This window comes from Bufo gargarizans, chromosome 9, assembly GCF_014858855.1.
Source record: "Bufo gargarizans isolate SCDJY-AF-19 chromosome 9, ASM1485885v1, whole genome shotgun sequence".
Classification (NCBI taxonomy): domain Eukaryota; kingdom Metazoa; phylum Chordata; class Amphibia; order Anura; family Bufonidae; genus Bufo; species Bufo gargarizans.
This window is the reverse complement of record NC_058088.1, coordinates 57,395,870-57,416,029: the sequence shown is the minus strand read 5'-3', so window position 1 is coordinate 57,416,029 and position 20,160 is coordinate 57,395,870. Positions and strand designations below refer to the sequence as shown.

At 43.0% G+C, this 20,160-nt stretch overlaps 1 protein-coding gene across 4 annotated transcripts in view; it reads left to right on the top strand.

The window, feature by feature from the left end:
• DIAPH2 (diaphanous related formin 2) overlaps positions 1 to 20,160 on the top strand; it is a 1,273,340-nt gene that overhangs the window by 1,016,093 nt on the left and 237,087 nt on the right. For all 4 annotated transcript variants that reach the window (XM_044268818.1, XM_044268816.1, XM_044268815.1 and 1 more), the window contains one exon: positions 14,168 to 14,303. In XM_044268818.1, the coding sequence (XP_044124753.1) occupies positions 14,168 to 14,303 (136 nt within the window). The remainder of the gene's footprint in view (positions 1 to 14,167; positions 14,304 to 20,160) is intronic.

Below are 20,160 nucleotides of genomic sequence, written 5' to 3'. Positions count from 1 at the left end.
TCGGAGGAAGAGGCAGTGGTGAGACCGAGCCAACAGCGTAGCAAAAGAGGGAGCAGTGGGCAAAAGCAGAACACCCGCTGCCAAGAGACTCCGCCTGCTACTGACCGCCGCCATCTGGGAAGGAGCACCCCAAAGGCAGCTTCAAGGAGTTCCCTGGCATGGCACTTCTTCAAACAATGTGCTGACGACAAGACCCGAGTGGTTTGCACGCTGTGCCATCAGAGCCTGAAGCGAGGCATTAACGTTCTGAACCTTAGCACAACCTGCATGACCAGGCACCTGCATGCAAAGCATGAACTGCAGTGGAGTAAACACCTTAAAAACAAGGAAGTCACTCAGGCTCCCCCTGCTACCTCTTCTGCTGCTGCCGCCTCGGCCTCTTCTGCTGCTGCCGCCGCCTCGGCCTCTTCCTCCTGCTCTGGAGGAACGTTGGCACCTGCCGCCCAGCAAACAGGGGATGTACCACCAACACCACCACCACCTCCGTCACCAAGCATCTCAACCATGTCACACGGCAGCGTTCAGCTCTCCATCTCACAAACATTTGAGAGAAAGCGTAAATTCTCACCTAGCCACCCTCGATCCCTGGCCCTGAATGCCAGCATTTCTAAACTACTGGCCTATGAAATGCTGTCATTTAGGCTGGTGGACACAGACAGCTTCAAACAGCTCATGTCGCTTGCTGTCCCACAGTATGTTGTTCCCAGCCGCCACTACTTCTCCAAGAGAGCCGTGCCTTCCCTGCACAACCAAGTATCCGATAAAATCAAGTGTGCACTGCGCAACGCCATCTGTGGCAAGGTCCACCTAACCACAGATACGTGGACCAGTAAGCACGGCCAGGGACGCTATATCTCCCTAACTGCACACTGGGTAAATGTAGTGGCAGCTGGGCCCCAGGCGGAGAGCTGTTTGGCGCACGTCCTTCCGCCGCCAAGGATCGCAGGGCAACATTCTTTGCCTCCTGTTGCCACCTCCTCCTTCTCGGCTTCCTCCTCCTCTTCTTCCACCTGCTCATCCAGTCAGCCACACACCTTCACCACCAACTTCAGCACAGCCCGGGGTAAACGTCAGCAGGCCATTCTGAAACTCATATGTTTGGGGGACAGGCCCCACACCGCACAGGAGTTGTGGCGGGGTATAGAACAACAGACCGACGAGTGGTTGCTGCCGGTGAGCCTCAAGCCCGGCCTGGTGGTGTGTGATAATGGGCGAAATCTCGTTGCAGCTCTGGGACTAGCCGGTTTGACGCACATCCCTTGCTTGGCGCATGTGCTGAATTTGGTGGTGCAGAAGTTCATTCACAACTACCCCGACATGTCAGAGCTGCTGCATAAAGTGCGGACCGTCTGTTCGCGCTTCCGGCGTTCACATCCTGCCGCTGCTCGCCTGTCTGCGCTACAGCGTAACTTCAGCCTTCCCGCTCACCTCCTCATATGCGACGTGCCCACCAGGTGGAACTCCACCTTGCACATGCTGGACAGACTGTGCGAGCAGCAGCAGGCCATAGTGGAGTTTCAGCTGCAGCACGCACGGGTCAGTCGTACTACGGAACAGCACCACTTCACCACCAATGACTGGGCCTCCATGCGAGACCTGTGTGCCCTGTTGCGCTGTTTCGAGTACTCCACCAACATGGCCAGTGGCGATGACGCCGTTATCAGCGTTACAATACCACTTCTATGTCTCCTTGAGAAAACACTTAGGGCGATAATGGAAGAGGAGGTGGCCCAGGAGGAGGAGGAGGAAGAGGGGTCATTTTTAGCACTTTCAGGCCAGTCTCTTCGAAGTGACTCAGAGGGAGGTTTTTTGCAACAGCAGAGGCCAGGTACAAATGTGGCCAGCCAGGGCCCACTACTGGAGGACGAGGAGGACGAGGATGAGGAGGAGGTGGAGGAGGATGAGGATGAAGCATGGTCACAGCGGGGTGGCACCCAACGCAGCTCGGGCCCATCACTGGTGCGTGGCTGGGGGGAAAGGCAGGACGATGACGATACGCCTCCCACAGAGGACAGCTTGTCCTTACCCCTGGGCAGCCTGGCACACATGAGCGACTACATGCTGCAGTGCCTGCGCAACGACAGCAGAGTTGCCCACATTTTAACGTGTGCGGACTACTGGGACTACAAAGACAATGTGCCCACCTTACTTCCTGCACTGGAGCGTGATAGGAAGATGCGCGAGTACAAGCGCACGTTGGTAGACGCGCTACTGAGAGCATTCCCAAATGTCACAGGGGAACAAGTGGAAGCCCAAGGCCAAGGCAGAGGAGGAGCAAGAGGTCGCCAAGGCAGCTGTGTCACGGCCAGCTCCTCTGAGGGCAGGGTTAGCATGGCAGAGATGTGGAAAAGTTTTGTCAACACGCCACAGCTAACTGCACCACCACCTGATACGCAACGTGTTAGCAGGAGGCAACATTTCACTAACATGGTGGAACAGTACGTGTGCACACCCCTCCACGTACTGACTGATGGTTCAGCCCCATTCAACTTCTGGGTCTCTAAATTGTCCACGTGGCCAGAGCTAGCCTTTTATGCCTTGGAGGTGCTGGCCTGCCCAGCGGCCAGCGTTTTGTCTGAACGTGTATTCAGCACGGCAGGGGGCGTCATTACAGACAAACGCAGCCGCCTGTCTACAGCCAATGTGGACAAGCTGACGTTCATAAAAATGAACCAGGCATGGATCCCACAGGACCTGTCCATCCCTTGTACAGATTAGACATTAACTACCTCCCCTTAACCATATATTGTTGTACTCCAGGGCACTTCCTCATTCAATCCTATTTTTATTTTCATTTTACCATTATATTGCGAGGCAACCCAAAGTTGAATGAACCTCTCCTCTGCCTGGGTGCCGGGGCCTAAATATATGCCAATGGACTGTTCCAATGTTGGGTGACGTGAAGCCTGATTCTCTGCTATGACATGCAGACTGATTCTCTGCTGACATGAAGCCAGATTCTCTGTTACGGGACCTCTCTCCTCTGCCTGGGTGCTGGGCCTAAATATCTGACAATGGACTGTTGCACTGGTGGCTGACGTGAAGCCTGATTCTCTGCTATGACATGCAGACTGATTCTCTGCTGACATGAAGCCAGATTCTCTGTTACGGGACCTCTCTCCTCTGCCTGGGTGCTGGGCCTAAATATCTGACAATGGACTGTTCCAGTGGTGGGTGACGTGAAGCCAGATTCTCTGCTATGGGACCTCTCTCCAATTGATATTGGTTAATTTTTATTTATTTTATTTTTATTTTAATTCATTTCCCTATCCACATTTGTTTGCAGGGGATTTACCTACATGTTGCTGCCTTCTGCAGCCCTCTAGCCCTTTCCTGGGCTGTTTTACAGCCTTTTTAGTGCCGAAAAGTTCCGGTCCCCATTGACTTCAATGGGGTTCGGGTTTGGGACGAAGTTCGGATCGGGTTCGGATCCCGAACCCGAACATTTCCGCGAAGTTCGGCCGAACTTCTCGAACCCGAACATCCAGGTGTCCGCTCAACTCTAATAAAAACCCTTTAGTTGCATTGCGTTGTCTTTGTTGGCTTTGTAAATGTAACCTTCAAAACAATGAAAAATAAACTACTAATAACAACGTCATGGAGTCCTGGGACGTTGTCTTCACTGAAATGCAGATTCCTGTTAATATTTACATAGGATGTACACAAAGTTTTGGAAGTGATGCTCTTTGTCCATAGAAGTGGCATCTAATGTATGTGCACCCGGGGAATAGGCTCTTATGTCTTCTGATGTTTTGATGCTTTCTGAAGAATGTATATAAAACACGGGCTGGCTTATTATAATAGAAGCACATGCAGCTTCATGACCTTCATCAACCTTCCTCTAGTAGATAAAAAAGGTGGCCATATCCATTAGACAAATGTCCAATTTAGTTTTTTTGTAGGACCTGCCTACTGTCCAATATAGACAGGTATTTCATAATTATCTTCCCTGACGTCAGGGGAAAGGAGAAAAGTACAACATGTACAGCAGTTGGACCCCCCAACCTTTCTTAGAGCGTAAGGACCCTGACTCCTTTCTTTGAATGGAGGGAGTGGTGCGCATGTTGGTCCACTGCTCTATTCACTTCCATCGGGCAGATGCACCGACATGCGCCATACACCTCCATTCATAAAGGGGACTCAAGAACCTCGCCCTTTAGGGATCGCAGTCTGTCCGACTGCTGGGTCCCCTGCGGATCTATAGCAAGTAACATTGCGGTTATAACACCTTCGTGCACCTGCTATCAAGTTCACAACTTAACCTGCCACAGCCAAGTGGGTTCTTGCCTTAAAAAAGTTTGCTCTACTTGTCCTGTATTCAAAGCTGCATTTTGTTACAATGTATCTGTGCAGATAATGACCATTAGTGGGGTGCTGCTGATCACAGAGCATTATCTTGCATACTACATTACATACAATTAATCCCAAAAATATTTTATTTAATACATTAATACAGTATTAAATAAAATAGTTTTTGGATTTATTGTATGTTGTGCTTTATGATTTGGTGTGGTGGAGTTCATATTGTCCGGCATGGCATTTATATTTGGTTGAGCTATTTCTATTTGGTGCAACGTTACATACTACACTGCAACAACCACTCAGCTGTGGTATATCCTCAGGCAGCAGATTTTTTGCATACATTTTAGTGATTGAAAATCGGTCCAATCCATTTGAATGGGGTTGATTTGGTGGCAAGAACGTAGATTTCAATCAGATTGCTTTGATTTTGATACATAGGTGAAAATGATGAAAGCTTCAGTCTGGTTGTCAAAAGCAAGACCCTTCCTTCTTTGGAGCAGCTCTCAGTGCTTGCTGGGAGTTGTAGTTCAAAAGCAGGTGTTCCACTGGTTTTAGACCACTGCTTCTGAATATATGTTAATAAATCCTATTAGGTTTAATGATGTTGACAGGTCAGTCGTCCTATTACTGCAGAACCAGAGATCCAAAAATAGCAGATAAGATGACCGAGATCAGTAACCGGGCGCTTGTACAGACAGCGGAAAACCTCGTACTCATTTCATGTATATTTATAAATGTCACAACGTTCTTTTTCATGTAGGATTAGCGATGAGGCACGCTCCAGCCATTCACATCTCAGGCTCAGATTAGAAATTCATGACTGCAAAAATCACACCAGGAGGCTGGACACAGAAATAGATTAATTAAAGTGCTATTCCAGTCACAACTGATCAATGGAGCAGTAAACATCCCCACATTATATGGGAAGGACATTTACAACATACTTATTGCCAAATGCTTCATTGTCTCCCATAATGCGTCAAGACAGACCAGAAACAGCATGTTCTTAGGAATCAGATAGCAGCTTTCTCTTTCTAGAATATTGCCCCCTAGTGACAAAACATACTATAATGCTGCTTGTATGTAGAAGAATATAACTACTATAATACTGCTCCTATGTAGAAGAATATAACTACTATAATACTGCCCCTATGCAGAAGAATATAACTATTATAATACTGTTCATATGTACAAGAATATAACTACTATAATACTGCTCCTATGTAGAAGAATATAACTACTACAATACTGCTATGTACAAGAATATAACTACTATAATACTGCCTCCTATGTACAAGAATATAACTACTATAATACTGCTCCTATGTACAATAATATAACTACTATAATACTACCTATTATGTACAAGAATATAACTACTATAATACTGCTTCTATGTACAAGAATATAACTACTATAATACTGCTCCTATGTACAAGAATATAACTACTATAATACTGCTCCTATGTACAGGAATATAACTACTATAATACTGCTCCTATGTACAAGAATATAACTACTATAATACTGCTCCTATGTACAAGAATATAACTACTATAATACTGCTCCTATGTATAAGAATATAACTACTATAATACTGCTCCTATGTACAAGAATATAGCTACTATAATACTGCTGCTATGTACAAGAATATAACTACTATAATACTGCTCCCATGTACAAGAATATAACTACTATAATACTGCTCATATATACAAGAATATAACTACTATAATACTTCTCCTATGTATAAGAATATAACTACTATAATACTGCTCCTATGTATAAGAATATAACTACTATAATACTGCCTCCTATGTACAAGAATATAACTACTATAATACTGCCTCCTATGTACAAGAATATAACTACTATAATACTGCCTCCTATGTACAAGAATATAACTACTATAATACTGCCTCCTCTGTACAAGAATATAACTACTATAATACTGTCTCCTATGTAAAAGGATATAACTAGTGATTAGCGAGCATGCTCGGCCGAATACCACAAGTGCTCGTCGCATTGCTCGAGTCTACTGCCCGCACTTTTGGCACCTCCTAAGCAGCCAATCAACATTCAGGTAAGTAATTCTCTTCAGTGTAATGCCATAGCCATGTTAGCTATTAGCCTTACACTGATTGGCTGGCAGGAACACGTGATATCAGTTTATTTAGGAGCTGATGTCTGAGGCTCGGATCATTCAGTGTTATTCACCGCACTATCAGAGAATTTTTTTCGGTGGAAATTAACCTAATTTGTGCAACATCTGTGTGTGTGTTTAATCCACAAACGTTATATACAGTATTCCAGCAGAGAATAACTTTTATTTTGGACAAAATTAACTAGTTTTAGGCACATAACTGGTAGGCCCTCACCTGTAATGTTTTATTCGGTCTGCTCACCTGTAGGCCCTCACCTGTAATGTTTTATACGGTCTGCTCACCGGTAGGCCCTCACCTGTAATGTTTTATACGGTCTACTCACCTATAGGCCCTCACCTGTAATGTTTTATACGGTCTGCTTACCTGTAGGCCCTCACCTGTAATGTTTTATTCGGTCTGCTCACCTGTAGGCCCTCACCTGTAATGTTTTATACGGTCTGCTCACCGGTAGGCCCTCACCTGTAATGTTTTATACGGTCTGCTCACCGGTAGGCCCTCACCTGTAATGTTTTATACTGTCTGCTCACCGGTAGGCCCTCACCTGTAATGTTTTATACGGTCTTCTCACCTGTAGGCCCTCACCTGTAATGTTTTATACGGTCTGCTTACCTGTAGGCCCTCACCTGTAATGTTTTATACGGTCTGCTCACCTGTAGGCCCTCACCTCTAATGTTTTATACGGTCTGCTCACCTGTAGGCCCTCACCTGTAATGTTTTATTCGGTCTGCTCACCTGTAGGCCCTCACCTGTAATGTTTTATACGGTTTGCACACCTGTAGGCCCTCACCTGTAATGTTTTATACTGTCTGCTCACCTGAAGGCCCTCACCTGTAATGTTTTTTATACGGTCTGCTCACCTGTAGGCCCTCACCTGTAATGTTTTATACGGTCTGCTCACCGGTAGGCCCTCACCTGTAATGTTTTATACGGTCTGCTCACCGGTAGGCCCTCACCTGTAATGTTTTATACTGTCTGCTCACCGGTAGGCCCTCACCTGTAATGTTTTATACGGTCTTCTCACCTGTAGGCCCTCACCTGTAATGTTTTATATGGTCTGCTTACCTGTAGGCCCTCACCTGTAATGTTTTATACGGTCTGCTCACCTGTAGGCCCTCACCTCTAATGTTTTATACGGTCTGCTCACCTGTAGGCCCTCACCTGTAATGTTTTATTCGGTCTGCTCACCTGTAGGCCCTCACCTGTAATGTTTTATACGGTTTGCTCACCTGTAGGCCCTCACCTGTAATGTTTTATACTGTCTGCTCACCTGAAGGCCCTCACCTGTAATGTTTTATACAGTCTGCTCACCTGTAGGCCCTCATCTGTAATGTTTTATACGGTCTTCTCACCTGTAGGCCCTCACCTGTAATGTTTTATTCGGTCTGCTCACCTGTAGGCCCTCACCTGTAATGTTTTATACGGTTTGCTCACCTGTAGGCCCTCACCTGTAATGTTTTATACGGTCTGCTCACAAGTAGGCCCTCACCTGTAATGTTTTATACAGTCTGCTCACCTGTAGGCCCTCACCTGTAATGTTTTATACGGTCTTCTCACCTGTAGGCCCTCACCTCTAATGTTTTATACGGTCTACTCACCTGTAGGCCCTCATCTGTAATGTTTTATACGGTCTACTCACCTGTAGGCCCTCACCTGTAATGTTTTATACGGTATGCTCACCTGTAGGCCCTCACCTGTAATGTTTTATACGGTCTGCCCACCTGTAGGCCCTCATCTGTAATGTTTTATGCGGTCTGCTCACCTGTAGGCCCTCACCTGTAATGTTGTATATGGTCTGCTCACAAGTAGGCCCTCACCTGTAATGTTTTATACAGTCTGCTCACCTGTAGACCCTCACCTGTAATGTTTTATACGGTCTGCTCACCTGTAGGCCCTCACCTCTAATGTTTTATACGGTCTACTCACCTGTAGGCCCTCATCTGTAATGTTTTATACGGTCTACTCACCTGTAGGCCCTCACCTGTAATGTTTTATTCGGTCTGCCCACCTGTAGGCCCTCATCTGTAATGTTTTATGTGGTCTGCTCACCTGAAGGCCCTCACATATAATGTTCTAGAACACTTTGAGAACTTTTCCTATGAACCAGGCACCCTACCCTCATCCAAGCATGGGGTGCCTAGTTTCTCCTATTGACTTCCATTATACTCGGGTGCTCGGCCGAGCGCACGAATATCGTGATGTGTTCGGACCAAACACTTTGGTGCTCGCTCATCACTAGATATAACTGCTACGACACTGCTGTAATGTTCTGGTATACAACAGCTATAACACTGCCCTTATTTACTAGAATATAACTACTTTTTAGTTGCCTTCAAACATGGCAGAGTTTGTTGCAGGAAATTTCTATGACTGGAGTCAGTTTTATTTAGTTTATCAATCTGATTGAAACTTGTAGAAATCTCTATGTGTTTTGACAGAACAGCCACCCTCTGCAATAAAATCTGCCACCGCTGAGTGCAGCATGAGGGTTCGTCTACAAATACTGGAAACTGTAGCGGAAAATTCTGCAGCAGTGTTTTCGGTGATTCTGCTGCAAAAAACACAACACAGCCACAGAAAGCCAGCAGACTTCACCCTCGCCACTGCAAAAGTACGAAATCCGCAGCATACAGTATATTGACTTTCTGCAGATCTCAAATCCGCGCAGCTGATAAATTTAAGCTCCATTTCTCTTTCACTTTGCTGGTACTGTATGAAAATCTGCCACACAGTATCTGCAGCCATTTAGTCGGGTGTGAACCTAGCCTTTTACTGTCTCCACAATTAAAAATATTACTTTCATAATCCTGATTCCTCTTATTGACTTTATTGTCTGCAAGATTATCCAGTCCCTGGACACACGACCATCACCGCTTCTATGAACACTGCCTTTATAGCTGAAGTATTTTCTTACGCGAAGCAGAGGGGATTATGTAAGATTGTGTAGATGAGTGGGAGCCGTGTTCCTGACCTTGAGTTCGGGTGGTGGAGCGCTCTACAGAGGACATTACTTTTATTATGCCCTGTTCCAAACTTCCTGTCTTAAGATCGTGACTCGCACACACAACGTGGGGCCTCGGTTGTGAGCGCTCGCTAATAATTTTGTCTGGCAGACATTTCACAAACCCTGAAATCATCTTTCTAAAAGACTTGACACTTTAACAGAGACATTGATGGATATTTTTTCATTAGGAATTTAACAAATGGAATATATTGTGTCTCTCAAACGGAGACCATATTTCATATTCCAGTTCAAGGACTTGGATAATTTGTTCGGTGTCAATTTTCTCATCCTCAATGTCTATTAGTGGAAACGTTAGCTATTGCTTTCCAGGATTGGTCTCCCAGTCTGTTGGTGCTTGGGGCGTAGAAGGCATCCAACCAGTTCAACTTAATCAATGTGATTAGTGCTTTAGGCGGAGTGCTGAATCTCCTTAAATGCAAAGAGGTATCTCCCAAGATAGAGAACCATCTTGCCAGTGCCACCTATCAGAAGTGGGTCAAGATCCGACTGTCTAACAAACTTTGGGAGTTTAATATTGAAGATAGCCAAGCCAGATGCCCATCCATAGACAGCTGTTTTACAGTGCTGAGATTCCCACCTACTCAGTACGATGCCTGGAAAACTGCTTAGGTAGGGTGTTGAATCTCCTTAAAGAGGACCTTTCACCTTTTTTTTTGTTAAACTAAGTACCTTTACAAATAGATAGCATCGTACAGGCAGGAGGAGACGCCAGGACTTCTCAGTGGGCTTCTCCATCTCCTTGGCTGTGTCGCGGTCCAATCACGGTGGACTACATCACAGCCAGGGAGAAAAAACAGCTTTGACGTGGACTGCTGAGAATGGACCACACTACAGCCAGGGAGGAGGAGATGCCCACTGAGAAGCGTTAGAGGAGAATTATTGGCAATGCTTCATGGGAAATAAATCTCAAAAGAGGTATCTCCCAAGAAAGAGAACCATCTTGGGGTTGAGGTGTGTTCAACCACCCCAAAACAGTTGTCCACAGATGGATATCTAGCTTGGCTGTATTCTTTTGTCAAATCCCAAGGCTTGTTGGAAAGCAGGATCTTGATTCATAGGGAGCTGCTTCCAATAAGTGGTGCTGGCGAGATGGCTCTTTCAGTGTGGTTTGTGCAAAATGCTGATCATGGATTTTTTATATTTTTTATATCATCATAGTATCATAATTATTGTCTGTGGTTCTACATAGGACTGCAAATGAACATACTATATTATCTTAAAGGGATTTTATATTTATGGTCTATCGATCTGTAATCTGTAAGGTTGTATTGGAGGTCTCTAAGGCTCTCAAACCCTTTCGGTGCTGCACATAAATGTGTTACTATAGTATAAAGTCATCACATCTACCATAGTTTTCCATCCAACCTCTTCAACTGTATTGGGACTACTACTCCTATCATGCCTTGACAGTTGCAAGTTGCAGATGCTTAGAACTGCATGTTGGATTTCCAATGATAGAAATCTCAGAGCCAAAGGGGGTTACATCTTTGTGTCAAACCCTTCCATTCTGTGAATCTGTACTGGTCCTATTCACACATAGATTATATATCTAATTTTAGATTTATTTCTGGTTGTCCAGATTCAGGAAAAAGAGGATGATTTTTTTTTCCCAAAAAAAAGTTATGCTCTTCGATCTTTTGGCTGTTCATGGCATTGCAGCTAATTTCTAATGATGTGAATGGAGCTAATCTACAGTAGTGTTGATCTTGAATATTCTAATCGCAAATTTCTATTGCGAATATTGGCACTTCGAGAATTCACGAATATCTAGAATATAGTGCTATATCTTCGTAATCGCAAATATTCTAGATTTTTGTTTCATCAGTACCCATGATCCCTCCCTGCTTCTTGCTTGTGGGCCAATGAGAAGGCTGCAATATCTTTGACTTTTGGAGTAGGTTTGATCCCAAATTTTTATTGCAAATTTTCCGATTGCCGATTTGCGCAATCAAGAAAATAATGACCGGAGATCACAAATTCTCAAATATATTGAGAATATTCGACTAAATATTCTCAAAATATCACAAATTCGAATATCTACAGTGCTTTTTTAGAATCTGTGGACTTATGTGGCACTGTTTTTAGAAAAAAATCTGAAATTATTTTATTTGTTTTTTTCTAATTTAGACCATTAACTCTTCTTCACCACATGGGCAGATTTTCTTCAGTGTTTCAGATTTTCATACGGGTACAGTTCACACAGTGATGTATTGCATAATCTGTGCAGTCACACGTTACATATTTCACTTCATTTCACTACATCTCTGTGATATTTTCTTATTTTTGAAAGCCTCATTATTGAAACACTGATAACATTGAAGCAGATGTCAAAACTTGCTTTTCCAATTCTTCAATTGGGAGCAGAAGACATATTGTGAACTGAAACTTACACATGAAACATTCCCCATAACCGCCTCAGCTCTTCTAACTATAGACGCTCTCGCCTACTTTCTACCAAATATTTTGTGTTGCTCACAAAAAAAAAAGATGTAGCGTGTTGTGAGGAAAATAAGCGCAAGAATGCTGGCAGCCACTCGACATCTCAATCAGAGCTTGTGTCGTCAGCTCATCTAGAGCTTTAACAATTCATGGAAAATCTCCTCATTGTAGCTGTTCATAAAGAGAAAAATGGAAAAAGGAACCAAGGGACCAGCGAGCCCCAAAAACTGTTACTGGTACTTTCTGTTGACGTTTATAATTTATATACATTTTTTTTCAGAACCTTAGTAGAATCAATCAACAGCTTCATGCTAAGCCTTGAATAAGACCTACAGAAAGCCTATGCAGCATTAAAACAAAGTACACTGTGTAGCAGTGCAACTACCAGAGTGGCATATTGGTGCTAGTGTTGGGCGCGAATATTCATATCGTGAATAATAACCGCAAATATTGCAACTTCAAGAATTTGCGAAGATTTAGAATATAGTGCTATATATTTGTATTTGCGAATATTCAAAATTTATTTTTCTTCTAAACCCATGATCCCTCCCTGCTTCTTGCTTGTGGGCCAATGAGAAGGCTGCAATATCTTTATCTGAGCTTAGCAACATCCCTAGCAACCAATAGGAAAGTTGCCTGCCCCTTACTATATAGGAACCTCCCCAGCAGCCCTTGTATGCAGTATTTTGCAGATCTGAGAGAGAGCAGTGTTATTGCTGCGCTGTGTGCTTTTCTGTGTCATTACATTAGATAGTTAGTTAGCTCATATATATATAATACAGATAGTGGGAGATAGTCAGTGTAGGTTATATCCTGATATAGTGTAGCTGATAGGTTCTGCTGTCCATACAGACATAGTGCTGTGATGTCACAAGTTGCACGTATTGCGCAAAAATATTTGCATCATTACTTGCCTATTTGCACAATCGCGAATATATTGGAGCACTCTATCTGCATATAAAGCCATTGTAATGTTCTGCCGTGCCAATCATTTTCTCCAGTCTCAGGAAACTTCTAGCAGCTTGAAAAATGTAGCATAAGTGACCCACGTCTGTATTGCACGCGCAATACGCTCAAATTGCATTGCCGATTTTCGCAATCAAGAATATAATTGCGAATTTGAGAATTATATATGATGAATATTTTACAAAATATTCGCAAAATATCACAAATTCGAATATTGCCCCTGCCGCTCATCACTAATTGATGCCACTAAAATAGTGTCTCACTGAGTGCAAGCTGGGTGAGAATGAAAAATCTGGGGAAGTTGGGTTTTTCTCTCTGTTTATCAGACAACTGGACTCTTAAAGGCTTAATCAGCAGCCAGGTGAAGAGCTCATTTCAATATGGGCTCTTCCAACAGAACTCCCAGTCTGGGGATGCGACAGGCAATGCCTGGGTAGGACCAGATATATGGTATTTACTCTGATGTGTTTTGGGGACACTGGGTGGTAGACTCTGGTCCTGGAACTTAGGGAGAGCTACTGACAGGGGCGTAGCTATAGGGGGTGCAGAGGTAGCAGTCGCAACCAGGCCCAGGAGCCCGAGGGGCCCCAAAGACCCTTGTACCACATAAGAAGACACCTGTTTAATAGAAAGTGCATGTTGGTCAAGTTACACCTCTGGCTGGAGGGAAGGGGTTTGGTCAAGAATTTGGCATGATGGAGGGTGCAGTATTAATTTTTGCCTCAGGCAGCAAGAAGGCAATGTGCCTACCTGCCCCTGGCCACAAAGCACTGAGAGAAAGGGGGCCCAAGCTGACCTCTTGCACCAGGGCCCATGAGCCTTTAGCTACGGCCCTGGCTACTGAGCAGTTAGTGTCCAGGCAGCTTAGAATTTGTTTTGCATCCTGTGCTGGAAAATACACTGTATTCCTGCGACAAGAGATGATAGATTTAGTTGCGGCCAGTTTGCACCTTAATCTATGGTGTTGGAGCGGCTTCTTGATGTGTGTCAACCATCTAAACTGAGAAGACAGTGATGAGTGACTCCTGAGTTGCCACAAGCAGGTAGAACTTTCTCGGATCACTTCAGCAGTACACATTGCTCCATGTACTGGTATGGTAGTCGCTCATACAGGAACTGATGTGGTTGCCAGGCAACATTAACTGACATTCTGAAAATGTAGCGATGCAAAATTAATTTTACTATGTGTTGGAGATACACTTAAGAAAAATCTTGATTTCTCTTTAATTAGTGCTATAATTGACTGTGTTTTATTTTTTGTATTGTTTTGCAGGAGGCGGTCAAAGAGAATAACAAGAGGCGAGAAATGGAAGAAAAGATGAAACGAGCGAAGATCGCAAAGGAAAAAGCCGAGCGTGAAAAGATGGAGCGAATGCAAAAGAAGAAGCTGTTGATTGATATGAATAAAGGTAGGAGCAGAGGAGGGAACGATCTTCTGTACAGTCCCCGACGTCTTCAAAGACCAAACTCAGATTTAATTAACTTATGTAGATTCCTCAATAGACAAACTTTCAAATGTGCTCGTTACTTTTATCTCATTCATGTATTAGGTGCCAGTTTAATTATATATCATTCCATCTCCTGTGTGTTATACCTGATCCCAAGGACATACAGACCACCATGGCTTCACCCACTTATTTGCGTATTAGACTTTTTTCCACCTTATGAAGGTTGATATCATTGATTTTGTTTTTTTTTCATAATTACTTGTCTCATTTTACCTTCATAAAAAAGTAAGGAGTGATTGTCATTACTATGCTAATATATCCGTGTGTAATATATCGTATGTACATACAAAGAGAATGTCATTACTTACATGGAATATTCAGACTGGTACTGATTTGCAAATGTAGACATTTGATTTCCCAAAACTTTGGAAGTAGAATTCTCAAAGGGCTTTACAGGCAAATAACATTTATCAAATGTCCATTCTTAGTAGGACAGAAGGCCCTTGTTCTCCGTGCCCCCAACACAAACATAATAAGGAGGTCTTCTATGGATAGGTGGTCAAGCATGTGCAAAGGGCAGCCAAGCGGCTCCCGTTGTATGAAGCAGAACAGACCTGCTTGACCATAACGCCATACCAAACCCTTCCTGACCTTGGTGGGTACTAGGATGAGATTTTTTGTGCCCAAATTCACAGAGTTGTTGGGGATCCTAACGTTTATCATCTATGCAGTGGATAAGTTATGTTACTCTTGGAATACCCCTTTAAATTAGAGAATCATTTTCCAATAAACCACTTTTTTTTTTCCCAATATTGGGTTGAGTAATTTTGGATTCAGATACACGAAAATGCATAAAAAGGCATCTTATAGGGGTTACCTCAACCCCTGAAATTGGACAACCCCTTTCATTTTAGAGGTAGACAGTCTTTTTCTTGAATTTGAAGCTTTTTATTGGTGTTTTAGAGCAATCTTTTCATTCAAACCTTCTTCTAAAGATGTTCTGTAAGTAGCAGTAGTAAGCGCTACAGTATATTTTAATTTCAAGATCGGAAGATGGGAGATCCTGCGAGGAGACGTTTTCATGAAGGTTTTTAATTCAGTGTACGAGGGAGTTTTCTGTTTTGTGTTATTCAATGCAGTAAAGGAGGCTTAGAAAGACTATGGGAGGAATTTTTTTTTTTTCGCCCACTCTAAAAGATGCACATTTCGTATTTGCAACTTTTTATGCAGCATTATTATTTCTGAATTTAGGTGCAAGTGACATTTCTATGCCACTCTTTCCACTCCTCCAAGAAGGGGTTAGGGCCAGCAGTCCCGGCATATTTATCTTCTTTTACCCAAGTTTTTGACATTAAAGGAGACTGAAATTTATGCCAGCTCCTAACTGGCGTAGATTGTACTTTAGGCACATGAACTGCCGGAGGCTGTCCCTAATTTATGAGTGCACCTTGTCCTAAATTAGGTGCCTCCTCCAAAATCGCAGAGGATATCATAAAACTGTGTAAAATGCTGGTCCATGATAAATCCCCCACTATGTGAGTAACATGCACAAGCTACAAGCAAGGTCTGTGACCAAACCCTTCATAGTCTTCATGTATAACACCTGTGGGGACCAGTACCTGTCTCTAGAATAGGGGTCCTACTGCTACCCCCCTCCCAGCAGACTGATAATGTATACGACTCTCTCCATTTACTTCTATGGAAGCTACAGAAACATCTAATGTCAATACGCTAATGTCTAAAGTAGAAACACCGCTTTAAAATTTAAAGATTATACACTGCCTGTCCCCAAAAAAAAGTTGTCATCTGAATTTAACTAAGCAAATAGTTCTGAGCCTCCTATTGGATAATTACTGCATGGGCGATTATCTTTCATCTGGCAACAAGTTATTTAACCCCAACTGGTGCAATAAGTTGCTTCTCATTTCTTAAACATCCATGTCGAAAGACACATCTCATGGTCGTGGAAAATATGTTAGTCTGTTTGAGAAGGGTCAAATCATTGGCATGCATCAAGCAGAGAAAACATCTAAGGAGATTGTAGAAACTACTAAAATTGGGATAAGAACTGTCCAACGAATCATTAAAAACTGGAAGGATAGTGGGGACCCATCGTATTCGAGTGGCGGGAAAAAAATACTGAATTATCGTGATCGGCGATCACTTAAACGTTTGGTGAAATCAAATCGAAGAAAAACAACAGTAGAACTCAGGGCTATGTTTAATAGTGAAAGTAAGAGCATTTCCACACACACAATGTGAAGGGAACGCAAGGGATTGGGACTGAACAGCTGTGTAGCTGTAAGAAAACCACTAATCAGTGAGGCAAACTAGAAAAAATCTTTGATTTGCTAAGGAGCATAAACATTGGACTCTGGAGCAATGGAAGAAGGTGATGTGGTCTGATGAGTCCAGATTTACCCTGTTCCAGAGTGATGGGCGCATCAGGGTAAGAAGAGAGGCAGATTAAGTGATGCCCCCATCATGCCTAGTGCCTACTGTACAAGCCTGTGGGGCAGTTCTATGATCTGGGGTTGCTGCAGTTGGTCAGGTCTAGGTTCAACAACAGTATGTGCTCCAAGAATGAGGTCAGCGGACTACCTGAACATACTGAATGACCAGGTTATTCAATCAATGGATTTTTTCTTCCCTGATGGCATGGGCATATTCCAAGATGACAATGCCAGGATTCATCGGGCTCAAATTGTGAAAGAGTGGTTCAGGGAGCATGAGACATCATTGTCACACATGAATTGGCCACCACAGAGTCCAGACCTTAACCCAATTGAGAATCTTTATATATATTTTTTTGGGTGGCAACTTTTTTTTTAGACAGGCAGTATATATATATATATATATATATATATATATATATATATATATATATATATATTTAAAAATAGAAGGAATTGTAATGATAGTAAATAAAAAAGAAAATGTTAAAAAATAATAAAACAAACAACTATTGTTTTTACACAACATACACCTGACTCCTATAATTCATTGCAGGTTTTGGATTTGTATGTGCGTTTTATTCATATTTCTTCCACATGAGGAATACTTTTATTTTTACCATTTTGATTCAAGCCTTCGCCCTTCCGTGATATTCCTTGCGCAGGATCCGGCTTCCTTATAAGCCATTACTTTACATTTTGCATATGTAAGCAAATTACCTTCATAATTATAATTCCATCTCACATCTATCACCTAATCCAATATATTTCTATAAAAGCCAGGATTATTAAACTAGGAATTTCACCTGGGCCATAAGCCGTCCGTTAGACTGCAGACTTTATGCTTTTTTGCAGTCAGTCATTTTTGTCAGCGGAAGCTGGGAGACGAGATGACACACGGAAGAATGAGATGGAAGAGGAGATTAGTGCTTGCTGCAGTTTACCGTTCCCCTTCTGTGAACATTGCCATTCTGCAGAATACCTCCGCTAATCCTTTGCAATCATAAAATATATAACAATGCCCAGTGTGAGATGTCAGCGGGTGCTTTTAAACCACTGCACGTACCCTGGCACATTTCCTAAGGAACTGGATAACAATGGAACCTTTTCTGGGGTTGAAGGTAAATCTCTGAGATGGCGGCAGATTTCAACCAGCATCAAAAGGTGAATAATAAATTATAAAATGTATATGTAACATAAAATTGTAATAAATAAGCTAGAGTCGTCCTCTTCTGACAAAGTGGTTGGAAGTTCTGCTTTTACAACCACAATCGGCATTATAACTCTCAATATGGTTGCGACCCAGCTCTTCTCGATTTGAACGTGAGTATGTCTAGTGATGGCGGGACATGTCATGGAAGATTTCCCATTTAGTGCTCTAGGAAAGCATGGTGGCAACTCCTGAAAGAAATGATGCAGTGTCCAGGTTGGTTGACAGACAACTTTCACAAAGATATTGCAAAGGCAATACATACAGTCGTGGCCAAAAGTTTTGAGAATTACATAAATATTGGAAATTTTTGTAATAGCAATTTGCATATACTCCAGAATGTTATGAAGAGTGATCAGATGAATTGCATAGCCCTTCTTTGCCATGAAAATTTACTTAATCCCAAAAAAAACTTTCCACTGCATTTCATTGCTGTCATTAAAGGACCTGCTGAGATCATTTCAGTAATTGTCTTGTTAACTCAGGTGAGAATGTTGACGAGCACAAGGCTGGAGATCATTATGTCAGGCTGATTGGGTTAAAATGGCAGACTTGACCTGTTAAAAGGAGGGTGATGCTTGAAATCATTGTTCTTCCATTGTTAACCATGGTGACCTGCAAAGAAACACGTGCAGCCATCATTGCGTTGCATAAAAATGGCTTTACAGGCAAGGATATTGTGGCTACTAAGATTGCACTTCAATCAACAATTTATAGGATCATCAAGAACTTCAAGGAAAGAGGTTCAATTCTTGTTAAGAAGGCTTCAGGACGTCCAAGAAAGTCCAGCAAGCTCCAGGATCGTCTCCTAAAGAGGATTCAGCTGCGGGGTCGGAGTGCCACCAGTGCAGAGCTTGCTCAGGAATGGCAGCAGGCAGGTATGAGCGCATCTGCACGCACAGTGAGGCGAAGACTTTTGGAAGATGGCCTGGTGTCAAGAAGGGCAGCAAAAAAGCCACTTCTCTCCAAAAAAAACATCAGGGACAGATTGATCTTCTGCAGTAAATATGGTGAATGGACTGCTGAGGACTGGGGCAAAGTCATATTCTCTGATGAAGCCTCTTTCCGATTGTTTGGGACATCAGGAAAAAGGCTTGTCTGGAGAAGAAAAGGTGAGCGCTACCATCAGTCCTGTGTCATGCCAACAGTAAAGCCTCCTGAGACCATTCATGTGCGGGGTTGCTTCTCATCCAAGGGAGTGGGCTCACTCACAATTTTGCCCAAAATCACAGCCATGAATAAAGAATGGTACCAAAACACCCTCCAACAGCAACTTCTTCCAACAATCCAACAACAGTTTGGTGAAGAACAATGCATTTTCCAGCATGATGGAGCCCCGTGCCATAAGGCAAAAGTGATAACTAAGTGGCTCGGGGACCAAAACGTTGACATTTTGGGTCCATGGCCTGGAAACTCCCCAGATCTTAATCCCATTGAGAACTTGTGGTCAATCCTCAAGAGGCGGGTGGACAAACAAAAAACCACTAATTCTGACAAACTCCAAGAAGTGATTATGAAAGAATGGGTTGCTATCAGTCAGGAATTGGCCCACAAGTTGATTGAGAGCATGCGCAGTCAGATTGCAGAGGTCCTGAAAAAGAAGGGCCAACACTGCAAATACTGACTCTTTGCATAAATGTCATGTAATTGTCGATAAAAGCCTTTGAAACTTATGAAGTGCGTGTAATTATATTTCACTACATCACAGAAACAACTGAAACAAAGATCTAAAAGCAGTTTAGCAGCAAACTTTGTGAAAACTAATATTTGTGTCATTCTCAAAAGTTTTGGCCACAACTGTAGTGTTTTTATATAATTAATGAATAGATAGATACAGTAGATAGGCTACTTGTACAGAAGTATCGGTTGGACACCTAAAAACCTAGGAGGGGCTTTTATGACTTCCCATTCTAAATCCATAGGCATTGATATAGAGTCAATCCCCTCCCCCCATTCACTCTTCTGGGAAGGCTTACAGCAAGAATTTGGAGCGTGCCTACGGGAATTTTAGCCCATTCATCCAGAGGACCACTTGAGAGCTCAGACACTGATTTTAAACGAGAGGGCCTGGCTCATAATCTCCTAGTTTATCCCAAATGTGTTGGATGGAGTTAAGGACAGGACTCAGTTCTTTCAAACCACACTCCCCCAACCA